Source organism: Natrix helvetica (genome assembly GCF_964273705.1).
Source record: "Natrix helvetica genome assembly, chromosome: 1".
Taxonomy (NCBI): Eukaryota; Metazoa; Chordata; class Lepidosauria; order Squamata; family Natricidae; genus Natrix; species Natrix helvetica.
In genome coordinates, this window is record NC_138548.1 from 20,833,374 (window position 1) to 20,859,716 (window position 26,343).

Sequence of the window (26,343 nt, forward strand, 5' to 3'; positions counted from 1 at the left end):
AAGAAGGACTAGGGGAGACATGATAGCAGTGTTCCAATATCTCAGGGGTTGCCACAAAGAAGAGGGAGTCAAACTATTCTCCAAGGCACATGAGGGTAGAACAAGAAGCAATGGGTGGAAACTAATCAAGGAGAGAAGCAACTTAGAACTGAGGAGAAACTTCCTGAGAGTTAGAACAATTAATCAGTGGAACAGCTTGCCTCCAGAAGTTGTGAATGCCCCAACACTGGAAGTCTTTAAGAAGATGTTGGATAGCCATTTGTCTGGAACGGTATAGGGTTTCCTGCCTAGGCAGGGGGTTGGACTAGAAGACCTCCAAGGTCCCTTCCAACTCTACTATTGTATTGTATTGTATTGTATTGTATTGTATTGTATTGTATTGTATTGTATTGTATTGTATTTCTGTTCCTGGTGTCTCGTTCTGTACTTCTTTCAAGTCGTTCTCATGGCTGGCTGCCTGGGTCAGAAGTGGGACTTTTGAAGGGGAAGGCATTGGGAAGAGAAGCTGAAGGACCCCTACTCTGGGAGACATTTGAAGACTTAGATTGCCTGGTAGGCCTTGAGAGGTTGGGCTTCAGCTGCGGTTGGGTCTTTCCGTTGCTGCTTCCGCTCTTTGCAGAACCTCAACCCGTGTGCTCAGCGCTGTCCACGGCAGAAGGGAAAGGTCAGCTATGGATCTCAAAGGGTTTCAACGAGGGGCAGAGCGCAAGGAAGAAGACAGGCAGTCCTCAATGTACGACCACAATTGAGCCCCAAATTTCTGCTGTTAAGTGAGACATTTGTCAAGTGAATTTTGTCCCATTTTACGATCTTGCTTGTCATAACTATGAAAAAGGGTCATAAGTCACTTTTTTCAGGACTGTTGTAACTCTGAATGGTCCACTAAGCAAACTGCTGCAAGTTGAGGACTACCTGTGTGGCACGTTTCAGTGATGTGCGATAAAGTTGGATTTCAGCCAAAGCGGAGACGAAATGAAATGACTATGTTCTCTGAAAAGATTTAAAGGAAGTGTAAGAAAAGGTGGTTCAGTGGCTAAGACTAAAGTGGCTAAAATTGAAGGACGCGGTGGCTCAGTGGTTAAGATGCTAAGCTTGTCGATCAGAAGGTGAGCAGTTCAACAGTATGAATCCCTAACCCTGCGTAACGGAGTGAGTTCCTGTTACTTGTCCCAGCTTCTGCCAACCTAGCAGTTCGAAAGCATCTAAAAATGCAAGTAGAAAAATAGGAACCACCTTTGGTGGGAAGGTAACAGCGTTCCGTGGGCCTTTGGTGTTTATTCATGCCGGCCACATGACCACGGAGACATCTTTGGATAGTGCTGGCTCTTCAGCTTTGAAACGGAGATGAGCACCGCCCCCTAGAATCAGGAACGACAAGCACATATATGTGAGGGGAACCTTTACCTTTACCTTAAGAAAGGTGGTGTCCATTCCGGGCAAAAAATAGAACCTTTATCCCTCTGGCAGGGTGTGGGGTGTCACCTAATAAGTGCTCTCATTATTGAACTAAGGGGTGGAGCAGCACCTTACCTATTGATAGTTCCTGGTGGGAAGAAATGAAGACTTTTTCCATGGCTGTAACTAGCTGCTGTTGCTTATATTGCTTCCAGGTTTGTAAATGTCTCTTTGCTTTTGTTTGTTTGTTTGTTTATTTGGATTTATATGCCGCCCTTCTCCAAAAGGACTCAGGGTGGCGTACAACATTAAAAAAACACACATCCCAAAAGTCTTCCGGGGCAAGGAAAAAGTTTCCTCCAAGCAGAAATCACAAAGAAGCAGCTTTTGGTTTTCTCTTATGCTTACATAAAAATGATGATCTCGGCCAGATAAGGCATTTTTTAAAAAAAAGATAAAAATCGGGCCCTGTACGTTTTCCCTCTGTTTCAATGGCTCCAGAATAAGGGAGGCTCTGAGTTTAGCAGAAATCTTGGCTTCCTGGTGCTGTGGCCCAAACAGTTCTGCTAACACTCAAAGCTGAGTCTTAAGCTTTTTTGCTTCTTAGCCAGTTCGGGCTTTTTGTTGCAAGGACATGGTGTTGTGTTCCTGGAGTGTGAGGGCTGTTGTTTATGGGGCTATATCTTGTGTGAATTATGTAATCTGGTTCAGTTTGCCTTGGAAACTCTAGCCTCCAAACTTGACGTCTGTTGCAGGAGATGACGGTATTCAGCCAGCGTTTGGCAACTCTGAGCAAAACCAGAGAAGCAAAAACCAACTTTAACTTTGTTAAAGGCAGTGGCTCCTAACAGGCTGTATATCTGGATCGTTCTAGTTCCATATGGATCTGTCTTAAAATCGAGTTTATGAATTTAACTTAAAAACTTGTCAATCTGTGATCTGGAAAAGTCCTCCAAACTACCCTGGAGATTGGGAATCCATTGCCAGTTACAGCAGAGTTAGTATTGGGGTGTAGTATTGCTCAGACAATAGGGACACGGTGGCTCAGTGGCTAAGGTGCTGAGCTTGTCGATCAGAAAGTGAGCAGTTCAATGGTATGAATCCCTAGCGCCGCGTAATGGAGTGAGCTCCTGTTACTTGTCCCAGCTTCTGCCAACCTAGCAGTTCAAAAGCACGTAAAAATCCATGTAGAAAAATAGGAAGGATCTTTGGTGTGGAGGTAAGAGCGTTCTGTGAGCCTTTGGCATTTAGTCATGCTGGCCACTTGACGACAGAGATGTCTTGGGACAGTGCTGGCTCTTCGGCTTTGAAACGGAGATGAGCACCGTCCCCTAGAGTCGGGAATGACTAGCACATATGCGCGAGGAGAACCTTTACCTTATTGCTCTGACAGTGCATTAAAGTAATTTAGGTGGCCTTTGTTAGTCTTGCCACCTCCCAGCTTCTGCTGCTCCTCCTTGCTGCTCTTTGGTCAGCATGAAAACTAGAAGAGAGAGCCCACTTGACACCATGCTGTAACGATCAACAGATTTTTCAGCAGATCGAATTTTGTGATAATTCCAACCGCTTGTAGGTGTTTAAAAAGACATGGTTTGAGTACTGGTGAAGCACCAACTTTTCATGGTGGAAATCCTAGCTTTAGACTCTGGTATTTCCAATTAAATTACTTGCCTTAGATTTGGGCGAACTACAATTAGTGAGAATAAATGTAAAATTGGAAGGACCAGTGGTTTCAATTCAGTCCAGGACAGTTTCATGTGTTTAGAAGAATACTTTGATAGATAATGTGTGCTAAAAGAATACTACTGGCCACCTTATAGTGTAGTATCCTTGCTGTTCAAGGAGGGTTTGGCCTAATCAGTCTCGGCGAACCTTTTTGGCACCAAGTGCCAAAATGGGAGCAGAGCGCTGGAAACTGGAAGAACAGCTCCCCAGAGTGCGCATGCTTCCGATTTCCGGTGTGGGCATGCATGCCAGTCATCTGGTCTTCTGGTTTCTGGCATGCATGCGCACAAGAAGACCAGCTGGTCGGCGCACATGCAGGAACGCAGGAAACTGGAAGAGCAGCTCCTGGTGCGCATGCCAGTTGGTGCATCGGAACCCGGAAGGGCGATGGCTGGCATGACTCTGAGTGCCACTTCCGTCACACATGCCATAAGTCCCCCATCACGGGGCTAATTGGTTGGAGGGAAATCAGCTTTCCTAACTAGTTACTCTTTATGAATGGGGATGATGTTATCCATTCAGTCATGCTTGACTCTTGGCGATTCTATGGGCCAGGTCTCTCCACCTCTTCCGATCTTGCACTACGTCTTTGAGTGTCTTTTTCTACACTCTGGCTGGTGTCGCTTCGATGGTGTACTCTTTAATAGGGCTGTGCAAAGGGACAAAGGTCATTTGGGCACACAGGGTGTCCCTGTGACAGTGCAACTCTCTAAAGCAGCTACATCTTCACTTGGGATTGCATGGTTACCCGATCCTAAAAAATGACTACAGGAAAAGATGTCTGAGGATTTGCAACACATTTGTAATGGCCCGTGCATATCTGTAAGTTCAGTCCATGGTATTCTTTGGAATCTTCAGTATCATATTGGTTTGTATGTGCCATAGTGATGTAGTTTCTGTAGTACTGTCATTCTGTAGTCCAACGATGGCGAACCTTTTTTGGCTCGCATGCCATAAGTGGGGGGAGCGCAGGGGGATTGTGTGCGGGTGTGCCGCACCCATAATGCAATGCGCGACCCCCAATGCGCATGCGCGCACCACAGGCACGCCCCCCCCATTTTTATATGCTTTTTTCGCCCTCCCCAAGCTCCAGAGGCTTTATAGGAGCCTGGGTAGGGCGAAAACAGCCTCCCCGCCCCCCCGGACGCCCTCCGGAGGCGTCAGGAAAGCCTCCAGACAGTCCCTGAAGCCTTCAGAGCGCTTAAAACGATCCTCTGAGCAAACCGGAAGTGACTTCCGGTTTGCTCGGAGAGTCGTTTTGAGCGCTGCGAAGACGTCAGGGAAGCTCATGAAGCCTCCGGAGGGCTTCCGGGGGGGAGGGGGAGGCTCTTTTCGCCCTCCCCAGGCTCCTATTAAGCCTCTGGAGCCTGGGAAGGGCGAAAAATGGCTTTTAAAAAGGGTGAACTCAGCTGGCCAGCATGCGCATGCGCACTGGCCAGCTGACAGGGCAGCACCTCACGTGCCCTGACAAATGGCTCCGCATGCCACCTGTGGCACGCGTGCCATAGGTTCGCCATCACTGCTGTAGTCTTTTAAAGACACTGCTGATCCTAATGTAACCACATATGAGTGTCAGTGTGCATAGATGAAAAATGATCTCAATTTTCTTTTTTCTTTCCTCGCCAGATTGTGCAGTAAATGTTCACAAAAACTGCAAGAATCTTCTGCCTGAATGCAGCAGCAGCCGCAGCAGATCCAAGGTAGATTGTGCCATCTTACTCCTATGTACACATTTACTTACTTACTTCTGTAGCATTGTTATTTCTTACAGCTCAAAGTGGTTCACAACACAGATAAAAATTAAACAAACAGCCCAGATCTATAATTTATACCAAAGTGCTTCATAATGTGGTTCTGATACAAACAGGTTCTGATACAAGCTGTTATTAACAGAATAACAGAGTTGGAAGGGACCTTCAGGGTCTTCTAGTTCAACCCCCTTGTTCAACAGGAGACTCTATACCAGGGGTGTCAAACACGATTTCATTGAGGGCTGCATCAGGGTTGTGTTTGACCTTGGAGTGGGGCTGTGGGGGCAGGGCCAGCTCAACATCACTTGTGTCGGGGTGCCTGTGGTAGCTCGAGCGCTCCCAATCTTTTTTTTCCAGCTGGAATGGCCTCCTTCAACGCTCTACCAGCAAAAACGGAGCTCCTGAACTCTGTTTCTGCTGGCAGAGGCACCATGGGCCAGTCCTTCGCTGTTTCCAGGGAGTACCCCGTGAGCCGAATCCGGCCTGTGGGCCTTCAGTTTGACACCCCTACTCTATACCATTTCAGGCAAGTGGTTGTCCAGTCCCTTCTTAAAAACCCCTAGTGATAGAGGACCCACAACTTCTGAAGGCAAGCTGCTGATTATTTTTGTGTGAAAAGACATAATTGTTTGTTTTTAAAGTTAGAGTACAGCGTTATCTATCCTAATCTTGTCGTTGAATGTTTGTGAATAGGAGTAAATGACTTGAAATGAGCCAATCAGTTTATTTATCGCGTCCTGCCCCATACATCCCTGCGACCCGTCCACTCACACAGAGAGGGACTACTCCGGGTGCCGTCCTCCAGAGAGTGCCGGAGGGCAGCGCCCAGGAGTAGGGCCTTCTCTGTAGTGGGCCCCACCCTTTGGAATGACCTCCCCCCAGACATCAGGACAACAACCGACCTTCGCTCCTTCCGTATGAAGCTGAAAACCTACCTGTTTCGACTAGCTGACCTGGCATAATACTACAACCTCTCCAGCCCAGGGCATTTTTAATTGGTAATTTTAGTTTTTAAGGGTTAATTTCACTGGGGTTTTAACTTTTTTAGGTATTGTAACTTATTTATTTATTCTTACCTCCTCTGTACGCTATATAATACTTTTGTACGTCGCCCCGAGTCCCTGTGGGGAGAGGGGGCGACTAATAAGTTCAAGTAATAAATAAATAAATAAATAAATAAATTTTAGGTAAAGACAAATAATAATTATATTCCATTAAAGCAGAGGGTGGAGGCAGAATTTGTGAAAATAAATTACTTGTATGACTACTTCCTAAATCTTTCTAAAAAAAAAAGCTTCTGATTAACAGGATCAAAACAGGCTAATCATTCATCTTGCTGAATATTGGTAGATGACTACGAGCATCTTTTAAATTGCTGAGACAGAGAGATTCCTTTTCTATCACTTGCTATCAAATTATTAGTTTTCTTAAAAATATACTGCTATTGTGCCTGAAGGAAAAAAAATGAAGAATATTATTGGTTGACCAAATGATGCACAAAACAAAACAAGAATATTTGTTTAAATCTTTTAAAACTTGTCCTCTACCAGTAGTAAACAACCATTTGCTTAGTGACTGTTCAAAATTATAACGGGACTAAATAAAAGTGACTTATGACCAATTTTCCCAATTATGACCATTGCAGCATCCCCTTGGTCACATGATTAAAGTTCTATCACTTAGCAACTGGTATGTAATTATGACAGTTGCACTGTCCTGGGGTCATGTGATCACCTTCCTCCCCACCTTCTGAGCAGCAAAATCAATGGAGGAAGCCAGATTGAATGATCACACGATTCACTTTAATAACTGCAGTGATTTGTTCCTGGCAATAAGTCATAAAATGGGGTGAAAACTTAACACCTGCCTTTCTTAGCAGCAAAACTTTTGGGCTCAATTGTGATCATAAGTCGAGGACTACCTGTACTGGGGAATATTTATTTTCCATTTACCGCATTTTTCAGAGTATAAGACGAACCTTCTTTCCTTAAGAAAGAGGCTGAAAATCTGGGTGCGACTTATACATCGAATACAGCATTTTTTTGCTCCCAAAGTGCATATCCTTATGGAAGCTTTCAGAGAGCTCCTGGGGGCTGGGGTGGGCAGAAATAAGCATAAAAACAGCTTTTTTGCCCTCCCCAGCCCCCAGCAGCACTCTATAAGCCTCCATAAGGCATGCATGCAATTTTTTTTGACAAAAAAATAGACTCGTTTTTGTGAAAAAATGGGCCTTTTTTGCTCATTTTTGCCTTCCCCACTCCCCCAGGAGCACTCTGCAAGCGCCCCCCCCCCCCAAGGCTGTTTATGTCTTTTGTTTGAAAACAAACAGGCCCGTTTTCATGAAAAATGGGCTGTTTTGGGGAGGTTTGCAGAGTGCAAAAGCTTTTTTTCCCCTTTTGGAAAGCTCTTTAATTGATTGATGAGAATTACATTGATCAAGTGCTGTGCCAGCAGAAACAAAGTCTTAGGTGCTGCAGATTGTCAGCGATATCCTTCTCCAGCACATGGATAAATACACCTGGAAACATCTACCTACATATCTACTCTCTCTCCCCCTACCTATCTACTGTATTTCTCTTTCTCTCTATCCCTCTACCTACCTACCTACCTACCTACCTACCTACCTACCTACCTACCTACCTACCTACCTACTTTCGCTCTCCCTACCTATCTACTGTATTTCTCTCTCTATCTCTTTCTATTTCTCTCTCTCTATCCCTCTACCTACCTACACACTCTTTCTCTCCTTACCTACCTACTGTATTTTTCTCTCCCTCTCCCTCCCTCTCCCTCCCTCTCTCCCTCTCTCTCTCTCTCTCTCTCTCTCTCTCTCTCTCTCTCTCTCTCTCTCTCTCTCTCTCTCTCTCCCCTTTATCTGCCTGCCTATCTACCTAACCGTAGCTTTAATCTTCAATCTTTCTGGCCTGTATTTTAAATTCTTGGGGATAGGCTTTTTAGGTTGCTTTTTAATTTTTATTATTGTACAGCTTTGCATTTAATCTGTTTTTAAGGGGTATTTAATATTTTCTACTATGTATATGGTTTTTTAGCTGCTGTCTGTACACCCCCCCAAGTCCCTTCGGGGAGAGGGGGCGGTCTATAAATTCAATAAAATTCAAATTCAAATTCAAAAATTCAAAATACCTAACTACTCTCTCTCTCTCTCTCCCTACCTACCTCTCTCTTTCTCTCCCTCTCTATCCCTCTTATTTACCTACCTACTTTTTAAAAAAATTGCCTCTTCAAAACCTTGGTGCGTCTTATACTCTGAAAAATACGGTAGTTAAAATTGGGGAGATTGAGAGGGTTATTTGTTTTGTTAATATGTTGCTTTAAACAGCCATTTAAACCTTGAAGTAGGATTGAGGAACTTACATCCTTCCAGATAATTCTTTCCCTGGACATTGATCCTGCTAACTAATGTTTATGGCAGGCTAGTGTTTATGGCATTAGATTAATGTAGCAGCTTCACAGTTGTACATAATTGTTTAATTATTGGAACTTAATAGAAGATCTCACGATGTGCAGCTCACCAGAGGGATTTGACAGAGTTTAAATGGATCTGTGGCGAACACAATTTTCAGAAAAGTAGCGCTTTATTTGATTTTTTTTAAAAAAATATAACAACGGAACACCAAACACTTACTCGAAGACTGGTATTCCTTTTGTAATTGTCAACCCTTCTAGGTAGGCCAGAACAGGAAATCAACTCCACACCCACACACACAAACCCTAATTTATTGAGCTTGGCTGTAATAACAGAATTTTGCAAAATTGATCCAGTTCCCAGATTAAGGAGGTCTGATTTACAGACAATATGGACTGACGAATGGGCTGCCTATTACTTAAACATGGCAGAAGGCTTTCTCCTTCCTTGAGCCAATGAACTGCTGAAGCTATGGCCATGATTTCACACTGGAGCCCTGCGGTTTGAACATACGGCCTGTTTCCAGTGTTTCATGAAAACATCATGTGGCTTCAGCATTTCTTTTGCCCCAGGAAGCCGAATGCCATCTGCCTTTTGTAGCATAGGTAGCCCTTGGCTTGCAACCATTATTTTAATTATTGTTTGAAGTGACAATGGCACTAAAAAGTGACTTATGACCATTTTTCACACTTACGACTGTTGCAGCACTCCCACAGTCACATGATCAAGATTCGGACACTTGACATGCATTTATGACGTTTACAGTGTGCTGAGTTCATATGATCATTTTTTGTGACTGTCTGACAAGCAAAGTCAATGGGGAACCCAGATTAGCTTAATAACCTTGTTATTGACTCAACAACTGCAGTGGCCATAAGATTGTAAAATGGAACAAAAAGTCCCATTTGTCTCACTTAGCAACAGAAGTGTTGGGCTCAATTGTAGCCGTAAGTCAAGGACTATTTGTAATAGTCAATCTGTTTGTAAGTACATGTTCTTACTTACATACAAATTCAGAGATAAAGGCATATTTAGGAATAGAACTTGTTCTTAATCTGGGGACTACCTCCTCCGTATTCTTATACAGGTAAATCCTCCTTTAGCTACCATAATTGGGGCTGGCAACTCTATAGTTAAGCAATTAGGTCATTAAGCAAAACAACATGTGCCCACAGAGGGCTGGGCTTACAACCTCACTTCCACCACGGTCATTAAGCCAAATCACCTGTGGTCAGGAATTGAGATATTACGTGACCATGATTTGCAATTTTACTGCTGGCTTCTCCATTTAACTCTGCTTGTTGGAAGTGTTCATGTTTCCCTTGCATGAACATAGGCAACGGTCATAAGTGCAAGGATTAGTTGTAAAGTTACATTTCCAGTGCTGTTGTAACATTGAATGAAGTAGTCATTAAACAAAAGTCCACTCCCACTAGTAAATCACACAGGCCTTTTCCAAATGTGGCTCTGGATTTAAAAGGTTTCTGTCCCTTTCCCCCAGGTAATGGTTCTTGCATACAGTATTTCCAATCAGGTCACCTTTCTTACTCTTTACAATAATAAGCTTCCATTCGGTGATTGAGAATCTGAGATATAAACCCCAAAATTCCTGTGGATATTTGAAGCTCCCATTCAATCTCCACTGCCCCTCGTTTAAGAGTACGGTTAGGTCTTTACCAGTGGTGGGTTTCAAATTTTTTTAGAACCTCTTCTGTAGGTGTGGCCTGCTTTGTGGGAGTGGCTTGCTGGCCATGTGACCGGGTGGGAGTGGCTTGCCAGCCATGTGACAAGTTGGGCATGGCCAACTTGCAAAATGTGGTGAAACTCACTTAACAACGCTCTTGCTTAGCAACCAAAATGTTGGTTCAGAAACTCTGGCATTTGAAGCACGCAAGTCTTAAAGCTGTCAAGTTACAAGACCCTTGCACCCCTAACCCTTTAGAAAAAAAAAACCGGGGGTGTTCAAACTTGACAGCTTTAAGACTTGTGGACTTCAACTCCCAGAATTCCTCCTCTCACTCTTCATCTTGCTGTGCAGACGGGCGGGGGGGGGGGAGGTACCTGGAACCGGTTCTAAATGGCACTGTAGATTTGTGGAACCTCTTCTATAGAAGAGCTTAGAACTGGCAGGAACACACCCCTGGTCTTTACTAATACGGCTGTCCTGCCAGATCAGAGTGTTTTGAGTTCAGAGGAGAGAGCTGAAAGCTTTGAATTCAGGGAATTGGGGCTTTCTCAGTGGAAACTAAACCAGTTTTGGCGTGGAGCTGAAGTATATGTGATTCTTTGTGTCTCTTCTCTTTCTGTTATAGCAAAGGGATTTGCAACTCCGGCCCCCAGGCTCCCCCCCTAGTTTACTCCAGAGTACCAGCTCAGGTTTGTATAAAATATTTTTTTTCCTTGTTCTGGTTTTGGATATGGTAGGCTTAGTGCTGTGTCTTTGAAAAATACATTATTAAAACCCATGGAGTTTTAAGCATTGCAGGGTACACTTTGTGCAATGCTGCCCAAAAGGAATGGAGCAGCTACACTGTCCTGCTTGGTGAAAAGTCTAGAATGTTCTTTAGCCAATCTACTGTCCTTGTGTATCTTAATTTTTTTTATATTGTCCTGTCCTGTGAAACTTTTTTAAACAAAAAGCAGGGTAGGAAGGGAGCAACTACCGCAGAGCAGTGAGAAAATCAATAAGCTGCTGGCTTTTCATTGATTGGTTATTCTGTAACTGTGAAATTGAAAAATATATCTGGATCATCTGCTTTTATTAAATTGTGCCTGTGGACAGAGCTTATTATATATTTACGCCCCTATCTTGAATATTCTTCAAAATTGAAACTGACAAAAGAAACTATGAGAAAATCAAAGAAGCAACTCCTGTAGATTATTTTCTTAGTCTTAGATTTTATTTCTGTATTAATCTATAATATATGCATCCTGCTGAAACTAGTCTTTGCTATCAGGATGCAGTGCCATCCCTGAGCAGCTTTTAAGAGTCTTTGGGAGTCAAGTGGCTTATATATTTAATGAACTATTATACACAACAACATGAAATCATAGCTGCCATTTCTTTAACTGTTAATGGCCTTCATTTACATCAGGGGTATCCAACCTTAGCAACTCTAAGACTTGTGGACTTCAAGTCCCAGGATTCCCCATCTTGGCTGGGGAATTCTGGGAGTTGAAGTCCACAAGTCTTAAAGTTACCTAGCTTTAATATCCCTGATTTACATCAAGTTCTTCCCAAGATGTTGTAATTTGTCAACATAGGATATGTGTGGATCATAGCAAGGTGGCCTCTTGTTATGGACGGATGGAAATGTTGTCCATGTGCAGATTTTCTAAATGCCGTCCAATATATTTTGGTGTGGCACCCAGTGTGTTGATAATCAATGGGATCACCACTGCCAGTTTATGCCATAATCTTTCAACTTCAATTTGCAGATCTTGATACTTCGTGATCCTCCAGTTCTTTATCTTCTCTTTTGCTGCCCCCTGGTATTGCCACATCAATCATCCACACTTTCTTCTTTTCAACCACAATTAAATTTGGCGTGTTATATACCAAGATTATCAGTTTGCATTTGGAAATACAAGTAGTCCTCAACTTACGCTCACAATTGAGCCCACAATTTCTGTTGTTCAGTAAAACATTTATTAAGTGAGTTTTGCCACATTTTTTTCACTTTTCTTGTCACAGTTGTTAAGTGAATCACTGTGGTTGATAAGTTAGTAACCCGGTTGTTAAGTGAATCTGGCTTCCCCATTGACTTTGCTTGCAACCATCATAACTATGAACCAGTTGCCAAGCGAATTTCGATCACATGATCATGGGGATGCTGCAAAAGTCATAGCTCTGAAAAATGACCATAAGGGACATTTTTTACTGTGGTTGTAGCTTTCAACGGTCACTAAATGAACTGTTTTAAGATGAGGACTACCTGTACCACAATATTTTAACCTGCTCATTTTCATTAATCTGCTTCATTTCGACTACTTTTTCAGCTATATGTTCCCACCCATTTTTTCATTATTGGCAAATGGTAATTTTTATAGAAGTTCCAGTGAATTGTTTTGGTGATTGGGTTATGTCATTGTTTATATGTGCAATTTTTTGGCAGAAGCTTGTATGGTCTATTGTTTAACCACTTCCCCCTTGATTTTTTTTGTAATAATTGACCATGTAATGCTATTCCTTGCCAGCTTTCTGTTTGTGTTTTTATTAGATTATTTCAACACTCATGTTTTGTTTCCTGTATAATCAGTTAGTCCCAGTTTTCTCAGTTAAAATTCTAAAGATCATGACTGTTTTGCTTAGCCTATGCCTGCTTTTCTTCTTTGACTGCTTGATAATGTACTTAATTAAATTTAATAGTATTCATTTATATTCATTATATTTATTTATAATATATTTACATATTTATTGAGCATGTGTATTCTGACCCAAGAAGTGGGGTGATTAGTATACCAGTAGCAATCCCTTCCTCTCCTTTAATATACAGGGATTGCTACCCAGCTACCCACAAGGCAGCACTGTGTCTCATAAACAATGATTGCTACATTTCCTCCGTGTATTGAGTAGGAGACCATACTGGGAGTAGATAGACAGGTGCATCTTTCCTTTATGAAGTCATGGAGGGTTGCAGTTTATTGCAGTTAGATATTCTACAGTTTCTGGAAGCATTGCTAATGTTTTTCTATTATTATCATATTATAAATATTTTAGATAAAGCAGTTTGGATACTTTCTAATTTTGCTATAGTACATACTGTGTGTGTGTGTGTGTGTGTGTGTGTGTGTATTTGTTTTTGTACATTTTCACGGGTGTAGGTATGCTGGTCTTGTTATATTTGGGTCTTTTCTCATGTAAGATTGAGATTGTCTTGGCAACGTTTCGGCGTGGTCTCACTCGCCATCTTCAGGCTGGTGTTTTTGGCTTAAAGCGTGGCTGGAGCTGCCGCTTTCTATAAATCTTGGTGTGTGTGTGGAGTGCTGGTGTTGTTTCAGTAAATGGATTGATTGGATGTGTGGCTGTATCATGATTGATAGATTGGTGCTAATTGGTGCTGGCTGTGGTTCCGTTGTTGTTTTGTGTTTTAACGGCCTGGGTGGTGGGTGGGGCTCGTTTGTTTACCAGGGCTGGTTTCCAGATGTCTGGTAGGTGGGAGGTATCATCACGTTTATTCATGTTGTGGGGGTGTTTCTCTATTTCGATAGTTTCCATAATTATTTTCTTGTTTAAGTGTTCACTTTTGGAGATTAACCTGGTTCCTTCAAAATTAATTTCATGTCCTGCAGCTTTAAGGTGCTGGAAAAGGGAGGAAGTTTTTTCTTTTTTTCTGACTGCGTTCTTGTGTTCTGCGATGCGTGCATTTATTCTCCAAGGAAAACCAAGGAGTCTATGAAATACCATGCAAAATTTGCCCTGCAACATACATAGGACAACCGAACAGGAGAATCCCAGGCTTTGGTTTGGCTCCGAGTTTGCGGGCCATGTGTTCATGGCGTGTATCAGTTTGCTTTTTGTGGGGATCAGAGGGGGGTGCAGCAGTTGGTGATGCCGCTGTGGTTTGGCTTCTGGATGGTGGTTGCATTTGGTCTATGGAATGGGTTTGGGGTTTGAGTCTGGTGAGGGTGATTGGTGGTTGCGTCCTGTGTTGTTCTGGATCCGGTGTCGGTTTTCGTGGTTGGGACTCGTTTGTTGAGTAGGGCTAGTTTCCAGACGTTTGGTAGGCGGGAGGTATTGTCACATTTGTTCAGGTTGTGAGGGTGTTACTCTGTTTCAATGGCTTCCATAATTGTTCTCTTGTTGAAGTGTTCAGTTTTGGAGATTAATTTGGTTCTTTCAAAATCAATTTCATGTCCTGTTGCTTTAAGATGCTGGAAAAAGGAGGAAGTTTTTTCTTTTTTTCTGACTGCATTCTTGTGTTCTGCGATGCGTGCATTAATTCTCCTATTAGTTTGTCCAATATATGTGGCTGGACAGATTTTGCATGGTATTTCATAGACTCCTTGGTTATCTAGCTGGATCTTGTCTTTGGGGTTTCTTAAGATGTTGGCTATTTTTTGGTCAGTGCCAAAAGCTTTCTTGATATTATGTTTGTGGAGAATTTTGCTGATTTTATCTGTGGTGCCTTTGATGTAAGGGAGGAGGGCGATGCCATTGTCCTGTTCTGTGTCTCAGTTCTTGGGGGGGTGTCTCCTTTTGGATTAGGTTGGTAATTGTGTTTCTTTTTTTAAATTTTTTTTTATTTATTTTCAAAACAAACAACACATCCTTCTTTACATACTGTAGAAAGTGTATCAGTTGGTTACAGAAAGGCTTTTGTGCATCTCTTCCACAGTCAACAAACATAATTCATATTAACTCAAGTATTTTAACTCAGATATTTATACATGTTACCATTATCATACCTCCATTTTCATTTGACTATAATTGTTTAAACGTCCTTCATCATAAAATATACCAAGATTTAATACATAACCGCATACTGGCATTTCATTTACTATTTCTAAAATCCTCCAATAACACTGAATCCTTATATCTTATTTTAGCTAAACATCCATAATATTTAATAACAAAGTTTTCTAATCCTTTTTTCCAAATCACTGTTTACAATTTACATCCAATTTCCTTATGTTGTACCCATACCTGTATATATGTTATCATTATCCCTCCTTTATTTAACTATATCCTGCATCATAACATTTTCCCCCTAATAATCAAGACGTAACTGTATCTAACTTAGTTCTTTTTTATTAATCTTTATATATAATCCAAAAGGATTTCTAATCTTCCTTTCATGGGTACCATTCAATATTCATATCCCATTATTACTTACCATAACACTCCACATTGTATACATTATTATCATTATCAATTATTTATTTAACTATATCTATTATCACTAGATTTCACTAAGTTTAACTAGTTTTAAATTATACTCTTCCATCTATCAACCTGTATCTTTCCAGTAGCAAAACAGTCTCATATCTTCTGCCATTTGTGGTGTCAGTCCTCTAATCATTTCCTTAATTGTATGAACTCCTCTTAGCAACTCCTTTCTTATAAAATCTCTCATGTAATTTCGATGCCTTCTTCTGTTTCCTTAATCAGCTTATCTTTGATTGTCGGTAGTGTTATCAATGATATTGCTAATAAAATTTCTCTCTTTAAATCCATAAATTCTTTTGTTTTTTCTTCTTCTGTATCTTGCCATCTGGGGTAGATTTCCCCTCCATTTAATTCCTCTTTCAGTATTCCACTCTTTCCATTTTCAGAGACAAACCAATCACCATAAATATCAGCAATTTTAATTTTTTTATATTCATTTTCCTCTTTGATTTTTTGGATTTTAACTGCCACTTTTTCCATTTGATAAATATCTCCAACTTCTTCATTATATTTTACTGTTAAATACTTTAAGTCTTCCAACTTCTTCTCTATCCTGTCATATGTGTTTGATAATTTCTGTATTTCTGAGAATATCTTTTGCAGACTTAAATTTATTTCTGCTGTTGAAATTGTGCCATTATCTCCAGCTAACAAACACTGCTGCTCTAGCTTGGAAGGTTTTAACAAGATTAAGCATAGATTCACAATAAGGTTTTATTTTCACCTTTCTCTGGTTAAAGATATACTTCAAAGGGACATCTGTATGCTTTTCTTCTAATCACTCTCTATAAACAAGCAGTGAGACCTTGGAGTGCCAAGCCAGGATAATCAGTGAGAAAAGTAAGAGTTTTCGTTTCCAATACACAAATCTCCAGCCTCGGAGTAGCAGTGTTATTGTTGCAATCTTCTTTGTTACTTTTTGTTTCTTTTTTATATTTCAAGTTAAAAAAAAAAAAGTCTGATTCTTGAATGAGTTAAGAACACCCACAGTAATGAGGAGAAAGAGAATTTTAGTCCATAGGTTACAAAGAATAATAAAAGAAAAAAAAGAAGAAAACTTAATCTATTCATTTTAAAAGGCTTGCATAAATTCCATCCATGAAGATAGCATTTAAAAAGTAAGATAACCCACTGTCCAAAACCATTCTAAATTTAATTCTGCCACTTATTTCTTCTGTTCTCCAATTTAAATTACTTTTAAGTTTTTTATAGGCAGTCTCTTTTAAAACGGTAAAAATTCCTCACCAGCTGGAAACACTTCCTCTTTCTGTATCTTTCCGTTTTGGAGCCGCCCCGACTTCATCAGCCTTGGCTGGATTTTTTGTCTCCGGCTTGAAGAACTTTTCTTGGATCGATCAGGGACTTTGCAATGTCCCTGAGTTCAGCAAGACATATTCTTCCTGTTCGCTCTAACCCTGAGCATCCCTGTTCACGGTTTAGGTCCGTTTGGACCACCTAGCAGCAAAAGTATTGACGGCAATCTCAGAGCATTGAGATCGCACGTCATCTTGTCATGACATTGGCTCCCCCCCCCCCCCCCCGGCAATTGTGTTTCTTTGGAATTCGTTGGGAATTAATAGGTTTGTGAGAGTGTGTAATTCAGTTTTCAGATGGTCTTTGTCGGCTAGGTGTTTGGTTCTGGAGATGAGGGTCTTGGCTACGTAGTTGATCTGTGCAGGGTTCTGATGGGATTGTGCGTTTAAGTAGTGGTTGGTGTGTGTTTTTATCTGGTAGATGGTGCGTCCTAGGGAGCCATTGGGTTTTTTGTAGATTAGGAAGTCCCGAAAGGGAAGTTGGTTGTTAGCTTCTATTTCCATAGTAAATTGTATTTCGGGGTGTAGGCTGTTGAGATGTGTGAGGAAGTTGTCCAGTTTTTCGTTCCCGTGTGGCCAAATTACAAAAGTGTCATCTACATATCTAATCAGAGTTTGGGTTTGTGTTCAGATTTATCTAAGGCCAAGACCAAATGCAACCACCATCCAGAAGCCAAACCCCACGGTTTCACCAACTGCTGAACCCCACTCCGACCCCTGCACAAAGCAAACTGACACATGCCATGAACATATGGCCAAAGCACAAACTCGGAGCCAAACCAAAGCCCGGGATTTTACACCACAGCCATCTGCTCAGGACATTACATCACAGAACTCAGGAGGTTACAACACAAAGGCTCAGGATGTTACAATGCAGCCAACCCCCCAGGAGGTGTCAGCACAGGACTCAGGATATCACTACAATAGAGCTCAGGATGTCATCACACAGCCCATTACCCAGGTCGTTACAACACAAAAGAACAATAGGCACACAGCCAGTACCTCAGCCACACAGGATGTTACAAAACAGCCAACTAATCTGCAAGCATCAACTCCATCAACTAATCAAGATGTTACAACACAGCCAACCAATCCGCTTACAGCAACAAAGCCAGCACTCCACACACACACACACACACACACACACACACACACACACAAATATTTATAGAAAGATGGCAGTTCCGATCACACTTTGCTCGCACAAGCACGAAGCTGAAGATGGCGAGTGGAACCTTGTTGAAACGTCGCCAAGATACTCTCAATCTTACATGGGAAAAGAGCCAAATACGCCAAGACCTGCATGCATATATATAGTTAATGGTATTTATGACACATTTTTAAAAGTTCACTTGACTGAGTTTCATGTTTAATGAATAAAGTAAATAACAACAACAACAACGTCTTCCTTTCCTACTCTGATGATTTTGATATTTATTTTTCCTGATTTTCTACCTAGAATCTCCTGTGGTCTTCCTTCCCTGCATAATATTAGCATGGAAGTGCCTTTCATTTTGCATTAATAATACTTTATATTTTAAGTTGAAGGCTACAAACTAATTTTTCTGAGCTGCTGTTCTATGTGAACCCATTAGGGCATGACCTAATGATATATAATCTTGAGAAGGGATGTCAAACTTGATTTCATTGAGGGCCACATCAGGGTTCTATTGACCTCGGGGGGCTGTGGTGGGCATGGCCAGCTCAGCGTCACTCATGTTGGGGGTGGCTATGGTGGCTCGAGCACTCTGCCAGCGAAAATGGGCTCCCAAGCTCTATTTTCAGCTGCGACAGCTTCCTGCAACCCTCTGCCTGCGAAAACGGAGCTCGGGAGGGCTGCCCACGCCCTTCACGAGCTTCGTTTCCAGCTGCGATGGCCTCTTGCAACCCCCTGGCAGTGAAAATGGAGCTTTCGCTGCTTTCCCTGGCAGAGGCACCACAGGCTGGTCCTTTGCTTTTTCCAGAGTGGCCCGCAGGCCAGATCTAAGCATCCCGTGAGCCAGGTCCGGCTTGCGGGTCTTGAGTTTGACACCCCTGATCTTAAGGATGTATAATCTGACCCGAGAAAGTTAGTCTCCAACCTTAGCGCTTTTGGCAAGTATATTTGTTGTAAGGGGGTGGGTGGGTGTTGCCATACTTGTACAGATTTAAAATGGGCCTTTGTAGAAATAGTGTTCTTGAGATAACCAAGGAGGGATGTTTGAGGGCTGTGTCTGCTACCAGAAGAAGCTTCTTTATTTTACGGGTCAGATACAATTTGTTGGTTTTTTTTTTTTTGGTACATCGTATGTTTCTCCTGCTAAGGCAAAACAAAGTGTCTGATCTTTTACAGCCCCCAGCCTGGGTCCAGTTGAGCTTTGGAAGTTTAAAAAGGAAAGCAAGGATGTGTGAGGGGATGGGGGGGGGGGAGAATATTTCCTTGAGCCTTATGGTTGAATATGACTGATCTATTATGTGGGAAGAGGGGAGCAGTGATCAATAGTAGTTCTCAGCAGTGTGCAGATTGTGCTAATTGAACGCAGAGTACAGTTTCTCATATTCACCAGTCCATTTCCAGGGCATTCAAAGGGGGGGGGGAGAGGGGAGGGGAGAGGAGAGGAGAGGAGGGAGCTGGGAGCTGGAGAAAGAGAAAAATGTCTCTGATCCTCGGAAGATCTGAAGTAAAGCAGCATGCCTTTGGGGAATTATTGAGATTTAAATAGCATGTTTGTTGTGATTCTGTCTCTGAGACATAGATTTGATCTGCAAAGGAGCTCCCAATTCGGTCCAGTGAGCCAGAAGGGGGTACTGTACTTTAAGATAATGAAGGATAGGTTGATTGCAATAGTGAGTGTTTATGGGCAGATGATTTCAGCCACTCCTAATGCCCTTTCTGGAGCCAGGAATGATGGTCTGCCTAACCAGTATAGAAGTTTCGTTAGGCCATGACTGATTTTGACTTCTCACAAAGCATCTGAACTGCTTGTGAACGCCACATGCTTAGCTAGCCCCATCTATCAAGCTGTATTACCTGGATCTGGTTTCTTGGGCTGTGCAAGATGCAAAGAGGCAATTGGGTCTCTTTTGAGATTTGGGCTGTAATCATTCCAATAAACTATGTGGTCCCAAATTTGTATATGTTCTGAGAGACTTTCTGTGAGAATTTTAGGTGTATTTCATCTTCTCTGGCAATTCTTCCTGATATATCCTTCAAAATTCTTCATCGTCTATAACCGTGATGGTGAACCTATGGCACATGTGCCAGAGATGGCCCGCAGAGCCCTCTCTGTGGGCACGTGTGCCATCGCCAGCAGCTCTTCTGGTTTCCGGCACTTCACATGCACTAAAGCGCTGGAAACCCAAAGATCAGCTGGCCTGAATGCATGCAAGCGCCGGCCAGCTGCTCTTCAGGTTTCTGGCACTTCGCATGCACTAAAGCGCTGGAAACCCAAAGATCAGCTGGCCTGAATGCATGCAAGCGCCGGCCAGCTGCTCTTCAGGTTTCTGGCACTTCGCATGCACTAAAGCGCTGGAAACCCAAAGATCAGCTGGCCTGAATGCATGCAAGCGCCGGCCAGCTGCTCTTCAGGTTTCTGGCACTTCGCATGCACTAAAGCGCTGGAAACCCAAAGATCAGCTGGCCTGAATGCATGCAAGCGCCGGCCAGCTGCTCTTCAGGTTTCTGGCACTTCGCATGCACTAAAGCGCTGGAAACCCAAAGATCAGCTGGCCTGAATGCATGCAAGCGCCGGCCAGCTGCTCTTCAGGTTTCTGGCGCTGAGGCGCGCTCACATGCATGCACACAGGCAAGTTCTAGTTTGGGCACTTGGTGCCGAAAAGGTTCACCATCACTGGTCTATAATCTTTTTCTCTAGTAGTTTGGAAATAATCAGTTGAGTCGAGTCCACTTAAAAGGAAAATGATCAAGGGACTGAAAGAGAGAAGAATTTGGAAGAAAGAAGGCAGATGAGGGAGGAATGGAACTTCCGTGCGTGTGCGTGTGCGCGCATCTTGTTTGTTTGTTTATTTGCTGCCCATCTTATTTCAAAATGAAACAAGACGGACAGCTTACAGCATAGAAAAAACATTAAAATAATCAAATATGAATATACACACAATCCCCCTGTCCTGTTTTTATTATACTGATGGATATATGTTAGGCGTCATAATTTTAGTGAGCTTTGTTAGTGCTAGTTGTGTTGTCTATGGAGATTCTCAGTCGTCCTAATCATGGTTATTCCAAAGCTGCTTTCTTTCAAAAGGCAACTGGACTTTCTTCTTTTGGTAGAAGATGTTTCGTTTCTCATCCAAGAATCTTCTTCAGTTCCGACAGGATGGTGGAGATTGGGAGGATTTATATTCTTCACTGCATGACTCGACTTCATGACTGCAAGGAATACAAATCCTTCCATTCTCCACCTTTCAGTCACAACTGAAGAAGCTTCTTGGATGAGAAGTGAAGCAAGAAAGTCCAGTTGCCTTTTGAAAGAAAATACCTTTGAGATTGCTAGTTTATTTATTTTTATTTATTATTCACACTTATAGACCGCCCCCTCTCCCGGAAAGGACTCGGGGCGGTGTACAGTCACTAAAATACATTCTAAAATACATACATAAACAATTAAATTAATACTGGTGAAGGAGGTAGTGAGACTGTAATCGAATAATAAATATAATACGTTAAAAGCCTATAAACCCTTAAAACCCAATTAAAATAAATAAATCCCGGGAGGTAAAACTAAGACGGTGCCAGGCCAGCTGATTGAAATAGGTGAGTCTTTAACTTTTGCCGGAAGGAGCGGAGGTCGGTGGTGGTTCGAATGTCTGGGGGGAGGTCGTTCCAGAGGGTTGGGCCCATCACAGAGAAGGATCTACTCCTAGGTGTCGCCCGCTGGCATTGCCTGGCAGACGGCACCAGGAGGAGCCCCTCCCTGTGTGTTTTGTTTTTGTTCCCTTGACTATTTTGGGGGGATACAAAATTAGAGTATAAATGAACATTGCAGAACAGGCAGGGGAAAGTCATCAACCTGATTATTTCTGCCAAAACTTGCCATGGAATATTTCTGTTGACATTTTGGTGAGTCCCTTGTAAGTCTTCAAAGCACGTTGGCATCAGTGAGGGCAGATGGGAGGATAGTAAGATGAGGATATGTCCTTGCCACTAACTAATTCCTGGAAGCCAATAGACTTCTCCCCATCTTTTAGCCTCTTCTTCTGTCTTGGTTTTGCAAGCACAACAGCAAAAACATCTTGGCATGAAGCACCTGTTTCTGAGGAAGGCCAAATAGCTACTTTGGTTCTACAAGGTTTGGTGCCTGAGTAACTTATATATAGTGTCAGGCCTGCAGCCATCTTTTCTTTTAGGTCTTTGGCCTGCCACAATTTCTATTATTCTGCTATGCATTTTCTATTGTGGGAAAATGGGAGGGGGATTGTAAGGAGTCACATACTATGTAGCCACAATAACATTCTTTCTAGAAAGCCAAGGTCATCTTTTCTCTTTGCACCACTGCACCTGACCGTAATTGGATGGGTGGAACTGCCAACATGGCAGTGGGAGATTGGACCATGTGATGGACTTATGGGTGGGGGCAAGATCTTGAACTTTCAACTCGGTGGGGAAAACCGGGAAGCTTTCAGATTCGGGTTTTCCCAGATGTGCCCACATGGCTCTCTTAGTAAATTGGAACTTTGAGCAATACTTTGCCTTGGACTCTGATTTACTTTTGGATGCTATTTGGAACCCTGAAATATAGATTAAAGATAGTTTCGGGTCTTGAGTCTCTTATATATAGATAAAAAGAGGGTGGGGACACTCTTTTTGAATGTAGAGTATAAGAATATAAATGACAAATATTAAGAAATTGACAACTGACTCATACAAATTATGATACTAATAAATAATCTTTACATTGCTTAAAAAAAAACCCATTCTGCAAAATGAATCTGTTTGGAGAACCTATTGCCTTGGTCATTAGATCTGATTAATTTGTTAGTTTAGGACCCATGTGCATAATGTTATAAATTGTGGCACTTGAACCAACAAGCATGTAGGGGAAGAAGCAACAATTGAGCGCATCTTTCTTCCACTTTTTCCGTCTCAGATAAATGTTGCTTAGGTGCAAGTCATTTTCTCTCTTCCGTTGAAAAGTGAGAACAGTTATGTTTCTGTAAATGTTTGATTGGTGCCCTTTCTCTGCTAAAAAAGGTACTTTGCAATTTCCACATTTCGATTGAGGACACAGTAGGGACTGATTTTCTCCCTTTCTGACCTGCTGCTGATTAACCAATACGGCGTTGTGGAGTGACAGCTTTTACATATCTGGACATTTCTAGAAGGATCACACGGGGAGATAGATATATAAGTGGAGCGTGCACAGGCAATTTCGCAGCCACTTTGCAAACATGGGAAATGCTAACTCCAAGGGCAGTGGCAGCAGCAAGTCAGTCATCCCAGCTCGCTCGGAGCTGCTGTTCTGTGGCTCATTTTCCAACAAGTGGAACGAGACGGTCTTTCTGGAAAATGAGCGCCTGACCTCCAAGATCATGTCGGTTCTCCAGACTCGCTCAGAGAGCCGAAGGTTGCAAGAAAGCAACCTCCAGTTTACTCCCCGATTCCTGAGTACCAACTCTGTCTTTCCTTCTATAGCTACCTCGCTCAAAGAGCACACCAGCAGGGCCCTCTTGGGCCCGGATGGCAGAACCCCTGGCTTGCCCCAGAACCTCGGCATGACAATTGCGCAGAGGGGAAGTTTGCCGTCGCAGCTAAGCACCGCCTCTGCTGGGGCTGTTGGTAAGCTCGGGTGAGTAGGCACTTTGCTGGATACAAATTGCTGCTTTTTGGAATTCTTATCTGGAATCTGGTCTTATCCTGCCTGGGAAGAAATAGCTGCTCGTCTTTCACAAGTGCCTCACTTTTTATTTTTTTCTATTTTTCTTCTGAAAACAAAAAACAAAAACCAGAGCTCGAGTTTCACTGCTGGACTCTCGACTACTTTTCTCTCAAACACAAACTCAGTCTTGATGTATTTTCCATGATTTTAATGGAAAATCTGGGCTTATGGAGTGGGGGGGGGGGAGTATTCGCTTAACTGCAGTGCAATTTCATATTGTCATTTCGCAGCACATACGCAAATCCATGCATGAGTGGGCATCCACAGGGGCAGTTATACAGGTTGTGGCTTTGTTTTGTTTTTTTCATTTCTGCCAAGCGTAGACATGAATTTTGTCTGTTCAGTTTGCTGAAGGAAATATGCTATTTCAGATTTTTGTTCTAATCGAGTCAGAAAACAACAGTGGTTCCCAGTCTATAGGCGGGGTGGGGGGGGTGGGGGGGAAATTCAGTGGAATAATTTGGATTATCAAATAACCAGCTTTATAGACATAGCCACTAGGTCAGAACAGGGAAGCCGGGAATCAAGAGGGAATTCTAAATTTATCGGCAAACAATATCCATAAAATTAGTTTTAGTACATCTCATCTTTGTCAGAGAGATTTTGATCAGATTCATTTTCCCATAGACATTCTGCATGATGGTTTTATAAATCCCTGTGTGCTGTGGGGTTTTTAACACTATTAATGTGGAGAGCTTCAATTGCATAAAGCTTCAATTGCATAAAGCTTCAATTGCATAAAGCACGAGGAAGGAAAGTATTTTAGCCGTCAGCACTAGAAGATGATCCATGGCTTTGCTGCCCCTTTTCTTCTGCTTCTGTAATTATCAGACATTTATTGGCAGCTTCCTAAGTATAGCCCTTCCATGGATTTTTGACTTTTTGAGTTCATTCTTTAATACCTGTGAGTGCTGTCACTATTTTCTCATGCCGCTGCAGCAGCACCTGGCACTGGCAGCATCCCTATTCTTCCTCGACCATCTCAAGATGCCTTTCCAAACTAAGCACAAGTGTACTTCAGGACTGCTGGTCTTCTTAAGTTGTTCACTGGAAGGTATTTGGCCCAGACCTCATTCATCAGAATAAGAAACAGCCTAATAAGAAAATAGCTTATGCGGGGACTCAGTCCTGCAGCAAGAGCTGACCTGCTTCAATGTTTTCCTTTGACTATTCAGACTCACTGGGGGAGAGATGGATGAAGGGGATTCTGGCTTCATGAAACAGAAACCAGGCTCTGAAGATGTTGTCTCACTGGCACCATCCACCACGGAATCAGTTTTTGTGGAAGGTAAGGAGCTTCTCATGTTAAATCGTATAAAATCAGTCACATCACTAGCAGCTAAAATCACAAGACCACGTCTGATTTACTTTGGCCATGTCATGCATGTAAAGTCATTCGACATCAATAAAGAAGATGGGATTCCCATCTTCTGTAAAGCTATACCGAAGATCTGGCAGTCTTGTCCTTAAATAACAAAGCCTTAGTATGGCCGTACTTGAAATACAGCATCCAGTCTGGTCACCACAATATTAAAAAAAAAACATGTTGAGACTCTGGAAAGAGTGCAGAGAAGAGCAACAAAGATGATTCGGGAACTGGAGGCTAAAACATATAAAAAACAGTTGCTGGAATTGGGTATGTTTAATAAAAAGGAGGATTAGGGTGACATAATAGCAGTGTTCCAGTATTTGAGGGACTGTCACAAAGATGGGAGGGGGGGATTATTTACCAAAGCACCAAAGGACACGTCAAGAACCAGTGGATGGAAACTAATCAAGGAGAGAAGCAACCTAGAACTAAGAGAAATTTCATGACCGTTAGAATAGTTAACAGTGGAACAGCTTGCCTCCAGAAGTTGTGAATGCTGCATCGCTTCAGGCTTTTAAGAAGAAAGTGGACAGCCACCTATATGAAATGGTATAGATCCGTGATGGCGAACCTATGGCACGCGTGCCACAAGTGGCACGCGGAGCCATTTGTCAGGGCACGCGAGGCGCTGCCCTGTCAGCTGGCCAGTGCGCATGCGGGTGCTGGCCAGCTGAGTTCACCTTTTTAAAAGCTATTTTTCGCCTTCCCCAGGCTCCAGAGGCTTTATAGGAGCCTGGGGAGGGCGAAAAGAGCCTCCCCCCACCGGAGGCTTCAGGGACCCTCCGATTTGCACGGAGGGTGGTTTTAAGCGTTCCGAGGCTTCCCTGATGCCTTTGGAGTGCTTAAAACGACCCTCCGAGCAACCCGGTTTGCTCGGAGGGTGGTTTTAAGCGCTCCGAAGGCTTCAGGGAAGCCTCCGGACAGTCCCTGAAGCCTCCGGGGGGGCGGGGGAGGCTCTTTTCACCCTCCCCAGGCTCCTATAAAGCCTCTGGAGCCTGGGGAGGGCGAAAAAAACATGTAAAAAGGGGGGGGTCGTGCGTTGCATTATGGGTGCGGCACGCCCGCATTCGACCCCCCCTGCGCTCCCCCCACTTGTGGCACGCGAGCCAAAAAAGGTTCGCCATCACTGGTATAGATTCTCCTCCTGTAGGGAGTTGGACTAAATGACCTCCAAGGTCCCTTCCAACTCCATTTATTCTATGTTTTTTGGAGAATGCAAGGACGCTAGGAATGATTAGTGGAACAAGAAGAAGAGGCAAGCAAAGAACATGCTGGCTTGATAAGATCAAATCTGATGAAAAGTTGAACATCCAACAAATGAAAGCAGCTGTGCTTGACAGGGTGGCATGGAGGGCCCTTGCCTATAAAGTCATCAAGAGTCCGACACAGATGAGTCTGGCTCATCTCTCAGAGGAGTTTCCTGCTGGAGTTAACAAAGAACAGGTTTGTGCAACAGATTGGGCTGCTCTGGTTCTTCCAGAAGTCACCTGATCTCAGAATAAGCCCTTTTCAAAGCTAGAATAGCAATAGCAATAGTAATAGCACTTGTACTTATATACCGCTTCATAGTGCTTTATAGCCCTCTCTAAGCGGTTTGCAGAG

General features: G+C 42.8%; 1 protein-coding gene across 1 annotated transcript in view; it reads left to right on the forward strand.

Annotated features, from left to right (window-relative positions):
• Window positions 1-26,343, forward strand: part of ARHGEF18 (Rho/Rac guanine nucleotide exchange factor 18) — a 109,798-nt gene that overhangs the window by 55,538 nt on the left and 27,917 nt on the right. The window contains exons 11-14 of the mRNA XM_081936951.1: window positions 4,747-4,820; window positions 10,611-10,674; window positions 23,129-23,282; window positions 24,548-24,660. Coding sequence (XP_081793077.1) covers window positions 4,747-4,820; window positions 10,611-10,674; window positions 23,129-23,282; window positions 24,548-24,660 — 405 coding nt within the window. The remainder of the gene's footprint in view (window positions 1-4,746; window positions 4,821-10,610; window positions 10,675-23,128; window positions 23,283-24,547; window positions 24,661-26,343) is intronic.